Here is a 15,456-nt window from a genome sequence, read left to right as displayed (position 1 = left end):
AATGCAGACTGCCATGGGGGGGGCGCGGCCACCCCTTGTGGCCCTCCTCTCCCTCCACTAAGGCCCATGTTGGCCCAATACTTCCCCGGGGGGTTCCGATAACCCCTCGGTACTCCGGCGAAATACCCAGAACCACTTAAAACCATTCTGATGTCCGAATACTACCTTCCAATATATGAATCCTTACATCTCAACCATTTCGAGGCTCCTCGTCATGTCCGTGACCTCATCCGGGACTCCAAACAAACTTCGGTCACCAAAACACATAACTCATAATATAAATCGTCATCGAACGTTAAGCGTGCGGACCCTACGGGTTCGAGAACTATGTAGACATGACCGAGACACATCTCCGGTCAATAACCAATAGCGGAACCTGGATGCTCATATTGGTTCCTACATATTCTACAAAGATCTTTATCAGTCAAACCGCAATAACTACATACATTATTCCCTTTGTCATCGGTATGTTACTTGCCCGAGATTCGATCATTGGTATCATCATACCTAGTTCAATCTCGTGACCGGCTAGTCTCTTTACTCGTTCAGTAATGCATCATCACGTAACTAACTCATTAGTCACATTGCTTGCAAGGCTTATAGTGATGTGCATTACCGAGAGGGCCCAGAGATACCTCTCCGATACTCGGAGTGACAAATCCTAATCTTGATCTATGCCAACCCAACAAACACCTTTGGGGACACCTGTAGAGCATCTTTATAATCACCCAGTTATGTTGTGACGTTTGATAGCACACAAGGTGTTCCTCCGGTATTCGGGAGTTGCATAATCTCATAGTCAGAGGAATATGTATAAGTCATGAAGAAAGCAATAGCAATAAAACTTAACGATCATTATGCTAAGCTAACGGATGGGTCTTGTCCATCACATCATTCTTTAATGATGTGACCCCATTCATCAAATGACAACACATGTCTATGGTCAGGAAACATAACCATCTTTGATTAACGAGCTAGTCAAGTAGAGGCATACTAGGGACACTCTGTTTTGTCTATGTATTCACACATGTACTAAGTTTCCGGTTAATACAATTCTAGCATGAATAATAAACATTTATCATGATATAAGGAAATATAAATAACAACTTTATTATTGCCTCTAGGGCATATTTCCTTCAGTCTCCCACTTGCACTAGAGTCAATAATCTAGATTACATAGTAATGATTCTAACACCCATGGAGTCTTGGTGCTGATCATGTTTTGCTCGTGGAAGAGGCTTAGTCAACGGGTCTGCAACATTCAGATCCGTATGTATTTTGCAAATCTCTATGTCTCCCTCCTTGACTTGATCGCGGATGGAATTGAAGCGTCTCTTGATGTGTTTAGTTCTCTTGTGAAATCTGGATTCCTTCGCCAAGGCAATTGCTCCAGTATTGTCACAAAAGATTTTCATTGGACTCGATGCACTAGGTATTACACCTAGATCGGATATGAACTCCTTCATCCAGACTCCTTCATTTGCTGCTTCCGAAGCAGCTATGTACTCCGCTTCACACGTAGATCCCGCCACGACGCTCTGCTTGGAACTGCACCAACTTACAGCTCCACCATTCAATATAAATATGTATCCGGTTTGTGACTTAGAGTCATCCGGATCAGTGTCAAAGCTTGCATCGACGTAACCATTTACGACAAGCTCTTTGTCACCTCCATAAACGAGAAACATGTCCTTAGTCCTTTTCAGGTATTTCAGGATGTTCTTGACCGCTCTCAAGTGATCCACTCCTGGATTACTTTGGTACCTCCCTGCTAAACTATAGCAAGGCACACATCAGGTCTGGTACACAGCATTGCAAACATGATAGAACCTATGGCTGAGGCATAGGGAATGACTTTCATTTTCTCTCTATCTTCTGCAGTGGTCGGGCATTGAGTCTGACTCAACTTCACACCTTGTAACACAGGCAAGAACCCTTTCTTTGACTGATCCATTTTGAACTTCTTCAAAACTTTATCAAGGTATGTGCTTTGTGAAAGTCCAATTAAGCGTCTTGATCTATCTCTATAGATCTTGATGCCCAATATATAAGCAGCTTCACCGAGGTCTTTCATTGAAAAATTCTTATTCAAGTATCCTTTTATGCTATCCAGAAATTCTGTATTATTTCCAATCAACAATATGTCATCCACATATAATATTAGAAATGCTACAGAGCTCCCACTCACTTTCTTGTAAATACAGGCTTCTCCAAAAGTCTGTATAAAACCATATGCTTTGATCACACTATCAAAGCGTATATTCCAACTACGAGAGGGTTGCACCAGTCCATAAATGGCTCGCTGGAGCTTGCACACTTTGTTAGCACCTTTAGGATCGATAAAACCTTCTGGTTGCATCACATACAACTATTCTTTAAGATATCCATTAAGGAATGCAGTTTTGACATCCATTTGCCAAATTTCATAATCATAAAATGCGGCAATTGCTAACATGATTCGGACAGACTTAAGCATCGCTACGGGTGAGATGGTCTCATCGTAGTCAACTCCTTGAACTTGTCGAAAACCTTTCGCAACAAGTAGAGCTTTGTAGACAGTAACATTACCGTCAGCGTCAGTCTTCTTCTTGAAGATCCATTTATTCCCTATGGCTTGCCGATCATCGGGAAAGTCAACCAACGTCCACACTTTGTTCTCATACATGGATCCCATCTTGGATTTCATGGCCTCAAGCCATTTTGCGGAATCTAGGCTCATCATCGCTTCCTCATAGTTCGTAGGTTCGTCATGGTCTAGTAACATGACTTCCAGAACAGGATTACCGTACCACTCTAGTGTGGACCATACTCTGGTCGACCTATGAGGTTCGGTAGTAACTTGATCTGAAGTTTCATGATCATCATCATTAGCTTCCTCACTAATTGGTGTAGGAATCACTGGAACTAATTTCTATGATGAACTACTTTCAGTTTGGGAGAAGGTACAATTACCTTATCAAGTTCTACTTTCCTCCCACTCACTTCTTTTGAGAGAAACTCCTTCTCTAGAAAGGATCCATTCTTAGCAACAAATGTCTTACCTTCGGATCTGCGATAGAAGGTGTACCCAATAGTTTGTTTTGGGTATTCTATGAAGATGCACTTCTCCGATTTGGGTTCGAGCTGATCAGGTTGAAGCTTTTTCACATAAGCATTGCAGCCCCAAACTTTAAGAAACGACAGCTTAGGTTTCTTGCCAAACCACAGTTCATATGGTGTCGTTTCAACGGATTTAGATGGTGCCCTATTTAACGTGAATGCAGCCGTCTCTAAAGCATAACCCCAAAACGATAGTGGTAAATCGGTAAGAGACATCATAGATCGCACCATATCTAATAAAGTACGTTTAGGACGTTCGGACACACCATTACGCTGTGGTGTTCTAGGTGGCATGAGTTGCGAAACTATTCCACATTGTTTCAAATGAAGACCAAACTCGTAACTCAAATATTCGCCTCCGCGATTAGATCGTAGAAACTTTATTTTCTTGTTACGATGATTTTCCACTTCACTCTGAAATTCTTTGAACTTTTCAAATGTTTCAGACTTATGTTTCATTAAGTAAATATACCCATATCTGCTCAAATCATCTGTGAAGGTCAGAAAATAACGATACCCGCCGCGAGCCTCAACACTCATCGGACCGCATACATCAGTATGTATTATTTCCAATAAGTCAGTTGCTCGCTCCATTGTTCTGGAGAATGGAGTCTTAGTCATCTTGCCCATGAGGCATGGTTCGCAAGCATCAAGTGATTCATAATCAAGTGATTCCAAAAGCCCATCAGCATGGAGTTTCTTCATGCGCTTTACACCAATATGACCTAAACGGCAGTGCCACAAATAAGTTGCACTATCATTATTAACTTTGCATCTTTTGGCTTCAATATTATGAATATGTGTATCACTACAATCAAGATTCAAAAAATAGACCACTCATCAAGGGTGCATGACCATAAAAGATATTACTCATATAAATAGAACAACCATTATTCTCTGATTTAAATGAATAACCTTCTCGCATCAAACAAGATCCAGATATAATGTTCATGCTCAACGCTGGCACCAAATAACAATTATTCAGGTCTAAAACTAATCCCAAAGGTAGATGTAGAGGTAGCGTGCCGACGGCGATCACATCGACCTTGGAACCATTTCCGACGCGCATCGTCACCTCGTCCTTAGCCAATCTTTGGTTAATCTGTAGCCCCTGTTTCGAGTTGCAAATATGAGCAACAGAACCAGTATCAAATACACAGGCGCTACTACAAGCATTAGTAAGGTACACATCAATAACATGTATATAAAATATACCTTTTACTTTGCTATCCTTCTTATCCGCCAAATACTTGGGGTAGTTCCGCTTCCAGTAACCAGTCCCTTTGCAGTAAAAGCACTCAGTTTCAGGCTTAGGTCCAGACTTGGGCTTCTTCCCGGGAGTAGCAACTTGCTTGCTATTCTTCTTGAAGTTTCCCTTCTTCCCTTTGCCCTTTTTCTTGAAACTAGTGGTCTTGTTAACCATCAACACTTGATGCTCCTTCTTGATTTCTACCTCCGCAGCCTTTACCATCGTGAAGAACTCGGGAATTGTCTTTTTCATCCCGTGCATGTTATAGTTCATCACGAAGCCTTTATAGCTTGGTGGCAGTGATTGAAGAACTCTGTCAATGACACTATCATCGGGAATATTAACTCCCAGCTGAGTCAAGTGGTTATGGTAACCAGACATTCTGAGTATGTTTTCACTGACAGAACTATTCTCCTCCATCTTGCAGCTATAGAACTTGTTGGAGACTTCATATCTCTCAACTCGGGCATTTGCTTGAAATATTAACTTCAACTTCTGGAACATCTCATATGCTCCATGACGTTCAAAACGTCTTTGAAGTCCCGATTCTAAGTCGTAAAGCATGGCACACTGAACTATCGAGTAGTCATCAGCTTTAGCTTGCCAGACGTTCATAACGTCCGCAGTTGCTCTTGCAGCAGGCCTTGCACCTAGTGGTGCTTCCAGGATGCAATTCTTCTGTGCAGCAATGAGGATAATCCTCAAGTTGCGGACCCAGTGCGTGTAATTTCTACCATCATCTTTCAACTTAGCTTTCTCTAGGAACGCATTAAAATTCAAGGGGACGGTAGCACGGGCATTGATATACAACAACATAGATATACAAAAACTATCAGGACTAAGTTCATGATAAATTAAAGTTCAATTAATCATATTACTTAAGAACTCCCACTTAGATAGGCATCCCTCTAGTCATCTACATGATCACGTGATCCATATCAACTAAACCATGTCCGATCATCACGTGAGATGGAGTAGTTTTCAATGGTGAACATCTATGGTGATCATATCTACTATATTATTCACGTTCGACCTTTTGGTCTCAGTGTTCCGAGGCCATATCTGCATATGCTAGGCTCGTCAAGTTTAACCCGAGTATTCTGCACGTGCAAAACCGGTTTGCACCCGTTGTATGTGAACGTAGAGCTTATCACACCCGATCATCACGTGGTGTCTCGGCACGATGAACTGTAGCAACGGTGCATACTCAGGTAGAACACTTATACCTTGAAATTTAGTGAGGGATCATCTTATAATGCTATCGCCGTACTAAGAAAAATAAGATGCATAAAAGATAAACATCACATGCAATCAAAATATGTGACATGATATGGCCATCATCATCTTGTGCCTTTGATCTCCATCTCCAAAGCACCATCATGATCTCCATCGTCACCGGCTTGACACCTTGATCTCCATCGTAGCATTGTTGTCGCCTCGCCAACTATTGTTTCAACTATCGCTACCGCATAGTGATAAAGTAAAGTAATTGCATGGCGATTGCATTTCATACAGTAAAGCGACAACCATAAGGCTCCTGCCAGTTGCCGATAACTTTTACAAAACATGATCATATCATACAATAACTTATATCACATCATGTCTTGACCATACCACATCACAACATGCCCTGCAATAACAAGTTAGACGTCCTCTACATTGTTGTTGCAAGTTTTACGTGGCTGCTACGGGCTTCTAGCAAGAACCGTTCTTACCTACGCATCAAAACCACAACGATTTTTCGTCAAGTGTGTTTTTTTAACCTTCACAAGGACCGGCCGTAGTCAAATTCGATTCAACTAAAGTTGGAGAAACAGACACCCGCCAACCACCTGTGTGCAAAAGCACATCGGTAGAACCGGTCTCATGAACGTGGTCATGTAATGTTGGTCCGGGCCGCTTCATCCAACAATATCGCCGAACCAAAATAAGACGTTGGTGGTAAGCAGTATGACTATTATCACCAACAACTCTTTGTGTTCTACTCGTGCATATCATCTCCGCATAGACCTGGCTCTGGTACCACTGTTGGGGAACGTAGCATGCAATTTTAAAAAAAATCCTACGCTCACGCAAGATCTATCTAGGAGATGCATAGCAACGAGAGGAGGAGAGTGTGTCCACATACCCTTGTAGACCGAAAGTGGAAGCGTTAGGTTAACGCGATTGATGTAGTCGAACGTCTTCACGATCCAACCGATCTAGTACCGAACGTACGGCACCTCCAAATTCAGCACACGTTCAGCTCGATGACGTCCCTCGAACTCTTGATCCAGCAGAGGGTCGAGAGATAGTTCCGTCAGCACGACGGCGTGGTGTCGGTGATGGTGATGTGATCCGGGCAGGGTTTCGCCTAAGCACTACGATGCTATGACCGAAGGAGTAAACTTGGAGGGGGGCACTGCACACGGCTAAGAGAACAATTGATGTGCTATGGGGTTCCCCCTGCCCCCGTATATAAAGAAGGGGAGGAGGAGGCGGGCGGCCAGGAGGGGCGCGCCATGGGGGGAGTCCTACTAGGACTCCACTCCTAGTAGGATTCGCCCCCCCCCCCCTTTTCCTTTCTTAACGGAGGGGAAAAGGAAGGAGATGGAGATGGAGAGGGAAAGGGGGGGCTGCCCCCTCCCCTAGTCCAATTCGGACTGCCATGGGGGGCACCCCTTGCAGCCCTCCTCTCTCTCCACTAAGGCCCATGTTGGCCCAATACTTCCCCGGGGGGTTCCGGTAACCCCTCGGTACTCCGGTAAAATACCCGAACCACTCGAAACCATTCCGATGTCCGAATACTACCTTTCAATATATGAATCTTTACATCTCGACCATTTCGAGGCTCCTCGTCATGTCCATGATCTCATCCGGGACTCCAAACAAATTTCGGTCACCAAAACACATAACTCATAATACAAATCGTCATCGAACGTTAAGCGTGCGGACCCTACGGGTTCGAGAACTATGTAGACATGATCGAGACACATCTCCGGTCAATAACCAATAGCAGAACCTGGATGCTCATATAGGTTCCTACATATTCTACGAAGATCTTTATCGGTCAAACCGCAATAACTACATATGTTATTCCCTTTGTCATCGGTATGTTACTTGCCCAAGATTCGATCGTCGGTATCATCATACCTAGTTCCATATCGTTACCGGCTAGTCTCTTTACTCGTTCCATAATGCATCATCCCGTAACTAACTCATTAGTCACATTGCTTGCAAGGCTTATAGTGATGTGCATTACCGAGAGGGCCCAGAGATACCTCTCCGATACTCGGAGTGACAAATCCTAATATTGATCTATGCCAACCCAACAAATACCTTCGGAGACACCTGTAGAGCATCTTTATAATCACCCAGTTACGTTGTGACGTTTGATAGCACACAAGGTGTTTCTCCGGTATTCGGGAGTTGCATAATCTCATAGTCAGAGGAATATGTATAAGTCATGAAGAAAGCAATAGCAATAAAACTTAACGATCATTATGCTAAGCTAACGGATGGGTCTTGTCCATCACATCATTCTTTAATGATGTGACCCCGTTCATCAAATGACAATACATGTCTATGGTCAGGAAACATAACCATCTTTGATTAACGAGCTAGTCAAGTAGAGGCATATTAGGGACACTCTGTTTTGTCTATGTATTCACACATGTACTAAGTTTTCGGTTAATACAATTCTAGCATGAATAATAAACATTTATCATGATATAAGGAAATATAATTAACAACTTTATTATTGCCTCTAGGGCATATTTCCTTCAGTCGTTTCCTTCTTAAAGGCGTTGCCAAGGCCCTCGACTGTGCCCCTCTTCGAGCTCAGGGGAAACCCTAGGTCTGATTCCTCCGGACCGAATAGCGACGGCGTCTCGACGTCATCCTCCTTTTTGAAGGCGCTATCTTCTCGTGGTGTCCCTTGTTTGGGTTCTGGAGATGTTGGTGCTCTTGTTGGTTCGGCATTGCCGCCCTTGGGTCGAGCTTGGTAGGTTTAGCTGTGATGTATCCTTTATTTTGGGCCGAGCATCCCTTGTTTCTCTGCTCCGGGCATCATGTTCATGCTTGTCTGTGTTTGTGTCATGTGTTATACCCCTATCTATACTCATTCTATTCCTTCTATTAATGCAATGATACGACAAGATTTGCGTATCCGCGAAAAACTAACTCGACTACATTTGGGGGACCCGAGCCAATCCAAGTCAAATAGTTCTACCTTCCAATCGAGCAAAGCTAGCTAAGATATCGCTACCCTTACTCTAAGAGCCGTCACGCCGATGTCGACTCGCAAGCAGGTAGGCAGCTTACGAGCTTTTGTTAACTCGAACTTTTGGATCACAGGCAGGGCCCCATCACAAATAGAGCGCAAACAGGGCTCCCGAAGGATCCGTACCGAAAGATGCCCCTGCCAATTAAGCGTTCTTCATGCCATGGTAATCAACGATCGTCGAACAGTGACCCATCATTCACCATTGACGACAAGCCAAAATTTTATACATACAACCAACACATCGTTCGATTCTTGTGACACAAAGAACCAAAACTGTAGTCCTCAACAGGCCCAGGGCAGCAGTACTCTGCTCGTACATCCCAGTCACAATTTGTTAGAACTTACAGCTCCCACGATTTGGACGGGCTACAAAAATAGTTGAGGACTGGACAGCAACCACTAGAGTACTAGTAGATCACAGTCCAGGATCCAAACAGATGATCCGCGAGATGTGTGTGCTGTGTTATTAGTAGTATAGGCAAATCATTAGGCACCGGACGAAAGTAAAGTCCAGTTAGTGGGGCCCAATTTCGGCACGGCTACGAGCCTCGTAGTTTTAGCAAGCTTGTTGAGGGGGGCTCATGTGGGATGAGACTAGAGCGATGTCCGCACGGATTTAGCTGGATAATTATACACACGTTGACATCAGGAGCAGGAGGAAGAGACTGTGAGGTTGTCTTTGCCTGTGTTGTGTTTTCTGGTCGCCGGAGCTCGCCTGGCTCGGTTTGGGTTTATCTGCGCGAGATTTGTCTTGTTTTGGTGCAGGTATGGCCCCAACGGATCACGGGTTGGCCGTTCCGTTCGATTGTCTGCTTGGCTTGAAGTTGGGCACAAGAAGAAGAAAATGCTGTATGAACCACATACGGATGTATATAGATGCATTTTAAGTGTAGATTCATTCATTTTGCTCCGTATGTAGTTCACCTAGTGGAATCTCTACAAAGACTTATATTTAGGAACGGAGGGAGTACTTTGTTGTGTGGGAGTAGTAAAAACGGATTGAGCAAAGTGTCCGAATTTTAGAGAGCAAACATGTTAGCAGAAATTACTCTTTCAAGCCTTTGAATTTATTTTTATTTTGACTGTATATATGGACAGAACAGTATCAACCGTAAGAATAACGTAGCGGAAAAAACTAAAAATAATAATAACATCATAGCTTTTCTTTTAAATAGCATCCTATCTCAAAATGAATATTTGGCGAAAAGAATGCCAATGCCCCAGCTAAAATTCTGCAACGCTTCCAGAGTTCCACGTCTACTCTTTTTTTAAGTTTTTATTTAGGGGCACTTTTTTTTAGGGGCACTTTTTTCTTAAAGTCGAAGTTCCAGGTCTACTTAAGATAGGCCCATTACGAGTGGCCGTATCAGGCTGGCAATGGGCTTAGAATGAGGCCGCAGAACATCAAGCCACATCCAACCCATCTGCAACCGAACCGTGCAAAAAGTCGATACCGTGGGAAGAAACTATAGACGTGCAGAAACAAATTTTCTTTTCTTTTTGCGGGGAGTGCAGACACAATCTTTATTCCATTTCATTAATGACGATCGCAGGTTCTGTTAGCACTAAAAATACTGTAGATAAACAATGCAATGATTGGGCTGCATTTCTATATAAGCAAGAAATATGATAAGCACCGCCTAAGTGAATGGAATCCCACTATTTCGCTGGTCAAACAAAGAGAATGGGCTGCCACTTACGTGATACACCGATGCAGCTGTCTCTCCAGCAGGTACAGGGTATTCGACATCTGCGAGGCTCCCACGTCTACAGTTCAGCGCCTATCGGTAGAAGAACAAATCGTCTTTAATCTTTCTTCTTAGACTAATAACACTATAGTGCAGCCTATTATACTCTTCTTGAAGAAATGGCCAAGAACCTGGGTGGCACAGTTCCTGGAACAATATCGATGCGCACGACAAGGAACAAAACCAGTGAAAACGTTCTTCTGGGCATGATTGATGGGAGGTTAATTCGTTTGATGCCAGGACTGACAGCCTGGATATATATATATTCTCATAATAGTTCCGCATGATTTCTGAAATCAAACCAAATTCAAGGAAGGCGAAGGTAGTAAAAAAACCATAATACAACGTACGGCACGGCCATGCTGTCTTAGAACAATGGTGGGACATGGGACTTCTCAGCAGATAATTCTCCTTCAAAGTTACAATTCCATTAGGGAACAGCTGTGCTGCCAACCTAGCCTGTTTGTTAAAAGCGTTTATTTGAGCTGTACAAGTAATCAAACCCATTGGCTTGTTAACATCCAACTGTTACTTCGCCCACTAGTTTAATATCCTACATCAAGCCCACCAGCGAAAGATATCTTCAGATAAAGATGTAAGACCTCGGAGATCGAATTGAATAACCACTAAGATTCAGCGATCTCAATATATAGATATGATACCTGCACAGTTCTGCTTGACTGATTCTTGTCTAGCTGCGGTGCTTTGCAGCGATTGTGTTGGTCGGCCTGCTTCCTGTCAAAGCACAGTAAGGCATCCACCTGTCATTTCTGTGGAGGAGCTCCAGAAAGAAATGCAGATATATTAATAAGTTGCTCATTCGGCATGATTTTTAAAACGCGGACTGACTGATTCTCAGCTGGACGTGCATCCAACCAACATCTTCTCTGTTACGAACCAATGCATCCCCTCCCAAAAAAAAATACCAATAAAAGACTACTTCATTCATCCCTGCGTCCTTTCCCTCTCTTCAATCCAAAAGAGCACTTCCCTCCTCGCATGAGAGGCCACCAATAGCTCTTGCTGCAAGCCGGTGCTTCTGATGCCAGCATTGGCAATTTTGGCCAGAAGCATGGCTGAGTGCAAGAGAGTGCCCATGTTCTTGATCCTCTTCATCCTTTCCATTACTAGTGTAGCCACCACCAATGCAATTGCATCAAAAGTAGATCGGTTCGTGCCTCAAGACAACTACCTCCTAAGCTGCGGGGCATCAGCTGCTGTGCAGGTTGACGATGGCAGGACATTCCGCTCTGATCCTGAGTCGGTATCGTTTCTGTCAACCCCGACGGACATCAAGATCGCCGCTAAAGCATCCCTGGCTTCTGCTTCACCATTATCCCCACTTTACCTTGATGCAAGAGTATTCTCTGATATCTCAACCTATAGCTTCTTCATCTCCCAGCCTGGTCGCCATTGGATCCGGCTCTACTTCTTACCTATCACCGATAGCCAATACAACCTCACCACGGCAACATTTTCCGTGTCCACTGATAGCATGGTCCTTCTCCATGATTTCTCCTTCATAGCCAGTCCTCCAAACCCTGTGTTTAGGGAATATCTTGTGTCAGCACAGGGAGACAACTTAAAGATCATCTTTACCCCAAAGAAAAACTCGATAGCATTCATCAATGCTATCGAGGTCGTCTCAGCCCCACCAAGCCTTATTCCAAATACCACCACCAGAATGGGTCCTCAGGACCAGTTTGACATATCTAACAGTGCATTGCAGGTTGTCTACCGGCTGAACATGGGTGGTGCACTGGTTACATCGTTTAATGACACACTAGGCAGAACCTGGCAGCCAGATGCACCTTTTCTGAAGCTTGAGGCAGCAGCAGAGGCAGCTTGGGTTCCTCCTAGAACCATCAAGTACCCTGATGACAAGACTCTCACACCCCTCATCGCTCCAGCAAGCATCTACTCGACAGCACAGCAGATGGCCTCAACAAATATCACAAATGCAAGATTCAACATAACATGGCAAATGGCTGCAGAGCCGGGATTCAGGTACCTTATCCGCCTACATTTCAGCGACATTGTCAGCAAGACACTCAATAGCCTCTACTTCAATGTCTATATTAATGGCATGATGGCTGTTGCCAACCTTGATCTATCGAGCCTGACAATGGGGCTTGCAGTAGCCTACTACAAGGACTTGATTGCTGAGTCTTCCAGCATCATCAATTCCACCCTTCTAGTCCAGGTTGGCCCAAACACAATCGACTCCGGCGACCCCAATGCCATCCTTAATGGCCTTGAGATCATGAAGATAAGCAATGAAGCAAACAGCTTAGATGGCCTTTTTTCACCAAAAACAAGCTCAGAAGTTAGTAAGACGACACTGACTGGCATAGCATTTGCTTTGGCAGCAACAGCTGCATTGGCTGTAGTTATATGCTACAGGCGAAACCGTAAACCAGCATGGCAGAGGACAAACAGCTTCCATTCTTGGTTTCTTCCACTGAACTCGTCCTCAAGCTTCATGAGCAGTTGCAGCAGGCTCTCCAGAAATCGCTTTGGCTCCACAAGGACCAAGAGTGGATTTTCGAGCGTGTTTGCATCCAGTGCTTATGGATTGGGACGCTATTTCACCTTCGTCGAAATTCAGAAAGCCACGAAAAACTTTGAAGAAAAGGGTGTTATTGGTGTTGGTGGCTTCGGAAAAGTTTATCTTGGTGCTACTGAAGATGGCACACAGCTGGCTATCAAGCGAGGCAATCCATCATCTGATCAAGGTATGAATGAGTTTCTGACTGAAATTCAAATGTTATCAAAACTTCGCCACCGCCACCTGGTTTCACTCATTGGCTGTTGTGATGAGAACAACGAGATGATATTAGTTTATGAGTTCATGTCAAATGGTCCACTAAGGGATCATCTGTATGGTGACACAAACATCAAGCCTATTTCTTGGAAGCAGCGCCTTGAAGTTTGCATTGGGGCAGCAAAGGGTCTGCATTATCTTCATACAGGTTCAGCTCAGGGCATAATTCACCGTGATGTCAAGACTACCAACATCCTACTTGATGAAAATTTTGTCGCCAAGGTCGCTGATTTTGGCCTATCAAAAGATGCTCCATCCCTCGAACAAACTCATGTGAGCACTGCTGTCAAAGGAAGCTTTGGGTATCTTGATCCAGAGTACTTCAGACGTCAACAGCTGACAGATAAGTCTGATGTATACTCTTTTGGTGTGGTACTCTTTGAAGTGCTGTGTGCAAGACCAGCCATCAATCCAGCCCTTCCAAGAGACCAAGTGAATCTGGGAGAGTGGGCCCGTACATGGCACCGCAAGGGGGAGCTTGGTAAAATAATTGATCCCAATATAGCAGGACAGATCAGGCCTGATTCACTTGAGATGTTTGCTGAGGCTGCTGAGAAATGCCTTGCTGACTATGGAGTTGACCGGCCAACAATGGGAGACGTGCTATGGAAACTTGAATTTGCCTTGCAACTTCAAGAGAAGGGTGATGTTGTTGACGGCGCCAGTGATGGGATCGCAATGAAGAGCTTGGAGGTGACCAATGTGGATAGCATGGAGAAATCTGGTAATGCTATCCCATCTTATGTACAAGGAAGATGAAGATACCATGGTGTTATCACAGTATGTAAGGGTATTAAGGAGGTACTGTAATATCTTGTCTGATCCCATGCAGACATCTCTACTACTTTAGTAGAAGGGATTTTGCCTTGATATATATGGTACAGGAAGAATTTGTGATAGGCTCCTAACAGCAGAAAATGCATTTTTTGTATTTTTTTTACTTGAGCATCCAGCCATTGTGTGTTATGATAAAGGATGTATGTTTTATGCAATTAGGGGACATTGTAAGACGGTTTGTAAATTAAACCATGCCATCATATTCTGCTAATCCTGATTATTATTTGATGCTTGGAGGTAAGGTAATTCCATCATCAGCTGAATGTAAGTAATATTGTCAGATCATTCCAACGTAGAAAATGTTACCGAGTAGAATGGCTAGGTGAAAAGAGTAGAAATTGCACCACACAGCTACCTATATCAGCATACAAGCATCTTAAGATGTCCCCTTGTACCACCCAAATGCAAACAACTATAGCATCATACTCTTTTTAGGTTCAACTTGGAACCATGGTGACATGGTGTTATGTTGCATTATGCTGTGCAGGAAGCCAGTTAGGAAGTTGTAGCTTGTAAAGCCAGTTATGAACAGTCAACGATGGCCACATCCAAGAACGATATTGCAACATCAATTTTCTGAGTGCACAATAGTGCCAAACAGCCGTTACTTCCACATTCATGTAATAGTTACTTAGTTAACTGCAATTGAACACTACCAGACAGCTAGGGAATAGCATTACTTTAAATACCTCGAGAAAAATAAGAACAGCACCTACATTCGGTGCTCTTCTTTACCCATTAGCATAAATTGTTTCTGTTCAGTATCATAAGCCCTCAATAACTGCTTCAATACAGCTTGGGGAAGTTCAACACCCACAAACTTATAAGTGAGTACATGGCATGGTAATTGGAACATGCTCCCTTCGTCCCAAAATTCTTGCCTTAAATTTGTCTAGATACGGATGTATCTAGTCACGTTTTAGTGTTAGATACATCCGTATCTAGACAAATACTGCCTCCGTCCCAAAATAAGTGACTCACCTTTGTACTAAGTTTAGTACAAAGTTGAGTCACTTATTTTGGGACGGAGGGAGTATAAGACAAGAATTTTGGGACCGAGGTAATACAATTCTTGCAGGTAGTTCTCAATACTAAATTTATCATGAGTGTTCAACATCCTGCTTTGCAACGAAATTGAAAAATATGCCACTGAAATGATGGTACAATACCATCTTGTCACAGAGAAGTATTTGGAGGGCAAAGAACATACCTTGTGATTATCTTGACTGGTCTACTTGATCAGAGAGACTGTGCTTTTAAAGGAAAGATTAATCAGCCGTCACATCAAAGCACTGTGAATCAATCAATCATGAAGGGTCCTGTGATGTGTCACTGGTAAACCTCAAACCAGCCAGTCAGAATGCATTATTAAAACAAAGAATTCGCCGTATGCAGATAAATGTGGATGGGAGATGCTCCATAGCTTTGTGTTAAC

General features: G+C 43.5%; 1 protein-coding gene across 1 annotated transcript; it reads left to right on the top strand.

Moving 5' to 3' along the window:
- The first annotated feature begins 10,771 nt into the window (after positions 1 to 10,771).
- Positions 10,772 to 14,232, top strand: LOC123125575 (probable receptor-like protein kinase At5g61350). Its single transcript, XM_044546050.1, has one exon. The coding sequence runs from the start codon at positions 11,403 to 11,405 to the stop codon at positions 13,941 to 13,943; it is 2,541 nt and encodes an 846-aa protein (XP_044401985.1). The 5' UTR covers positions 10,772 to 11,402; the 3' UTR covers positions 13,944 to 14,232.
- The last annotated feature ends 1,224 nt before the right edge of the window (positions 14,233 to 15,456 follow it).

This window comes from Triticum aestivum, chromosome 5D (assembly GCF_018294505.1).
Source record: "Triticum aestivum cultivar Chinese Spring chromosome 5D, IWGSC CS RefSeq v2.1, whole genome shotgun sequence".
NCBI classification, from domain to species: Eukaryota; Viridiplantae; Streptophyta; class Magnoliopsida; order Poales; family Poaceae; genus Triticum; species Triticum aestivum.
This window is presented reverse-complemented; position numbering and strand designations above follow the sequence as displayed.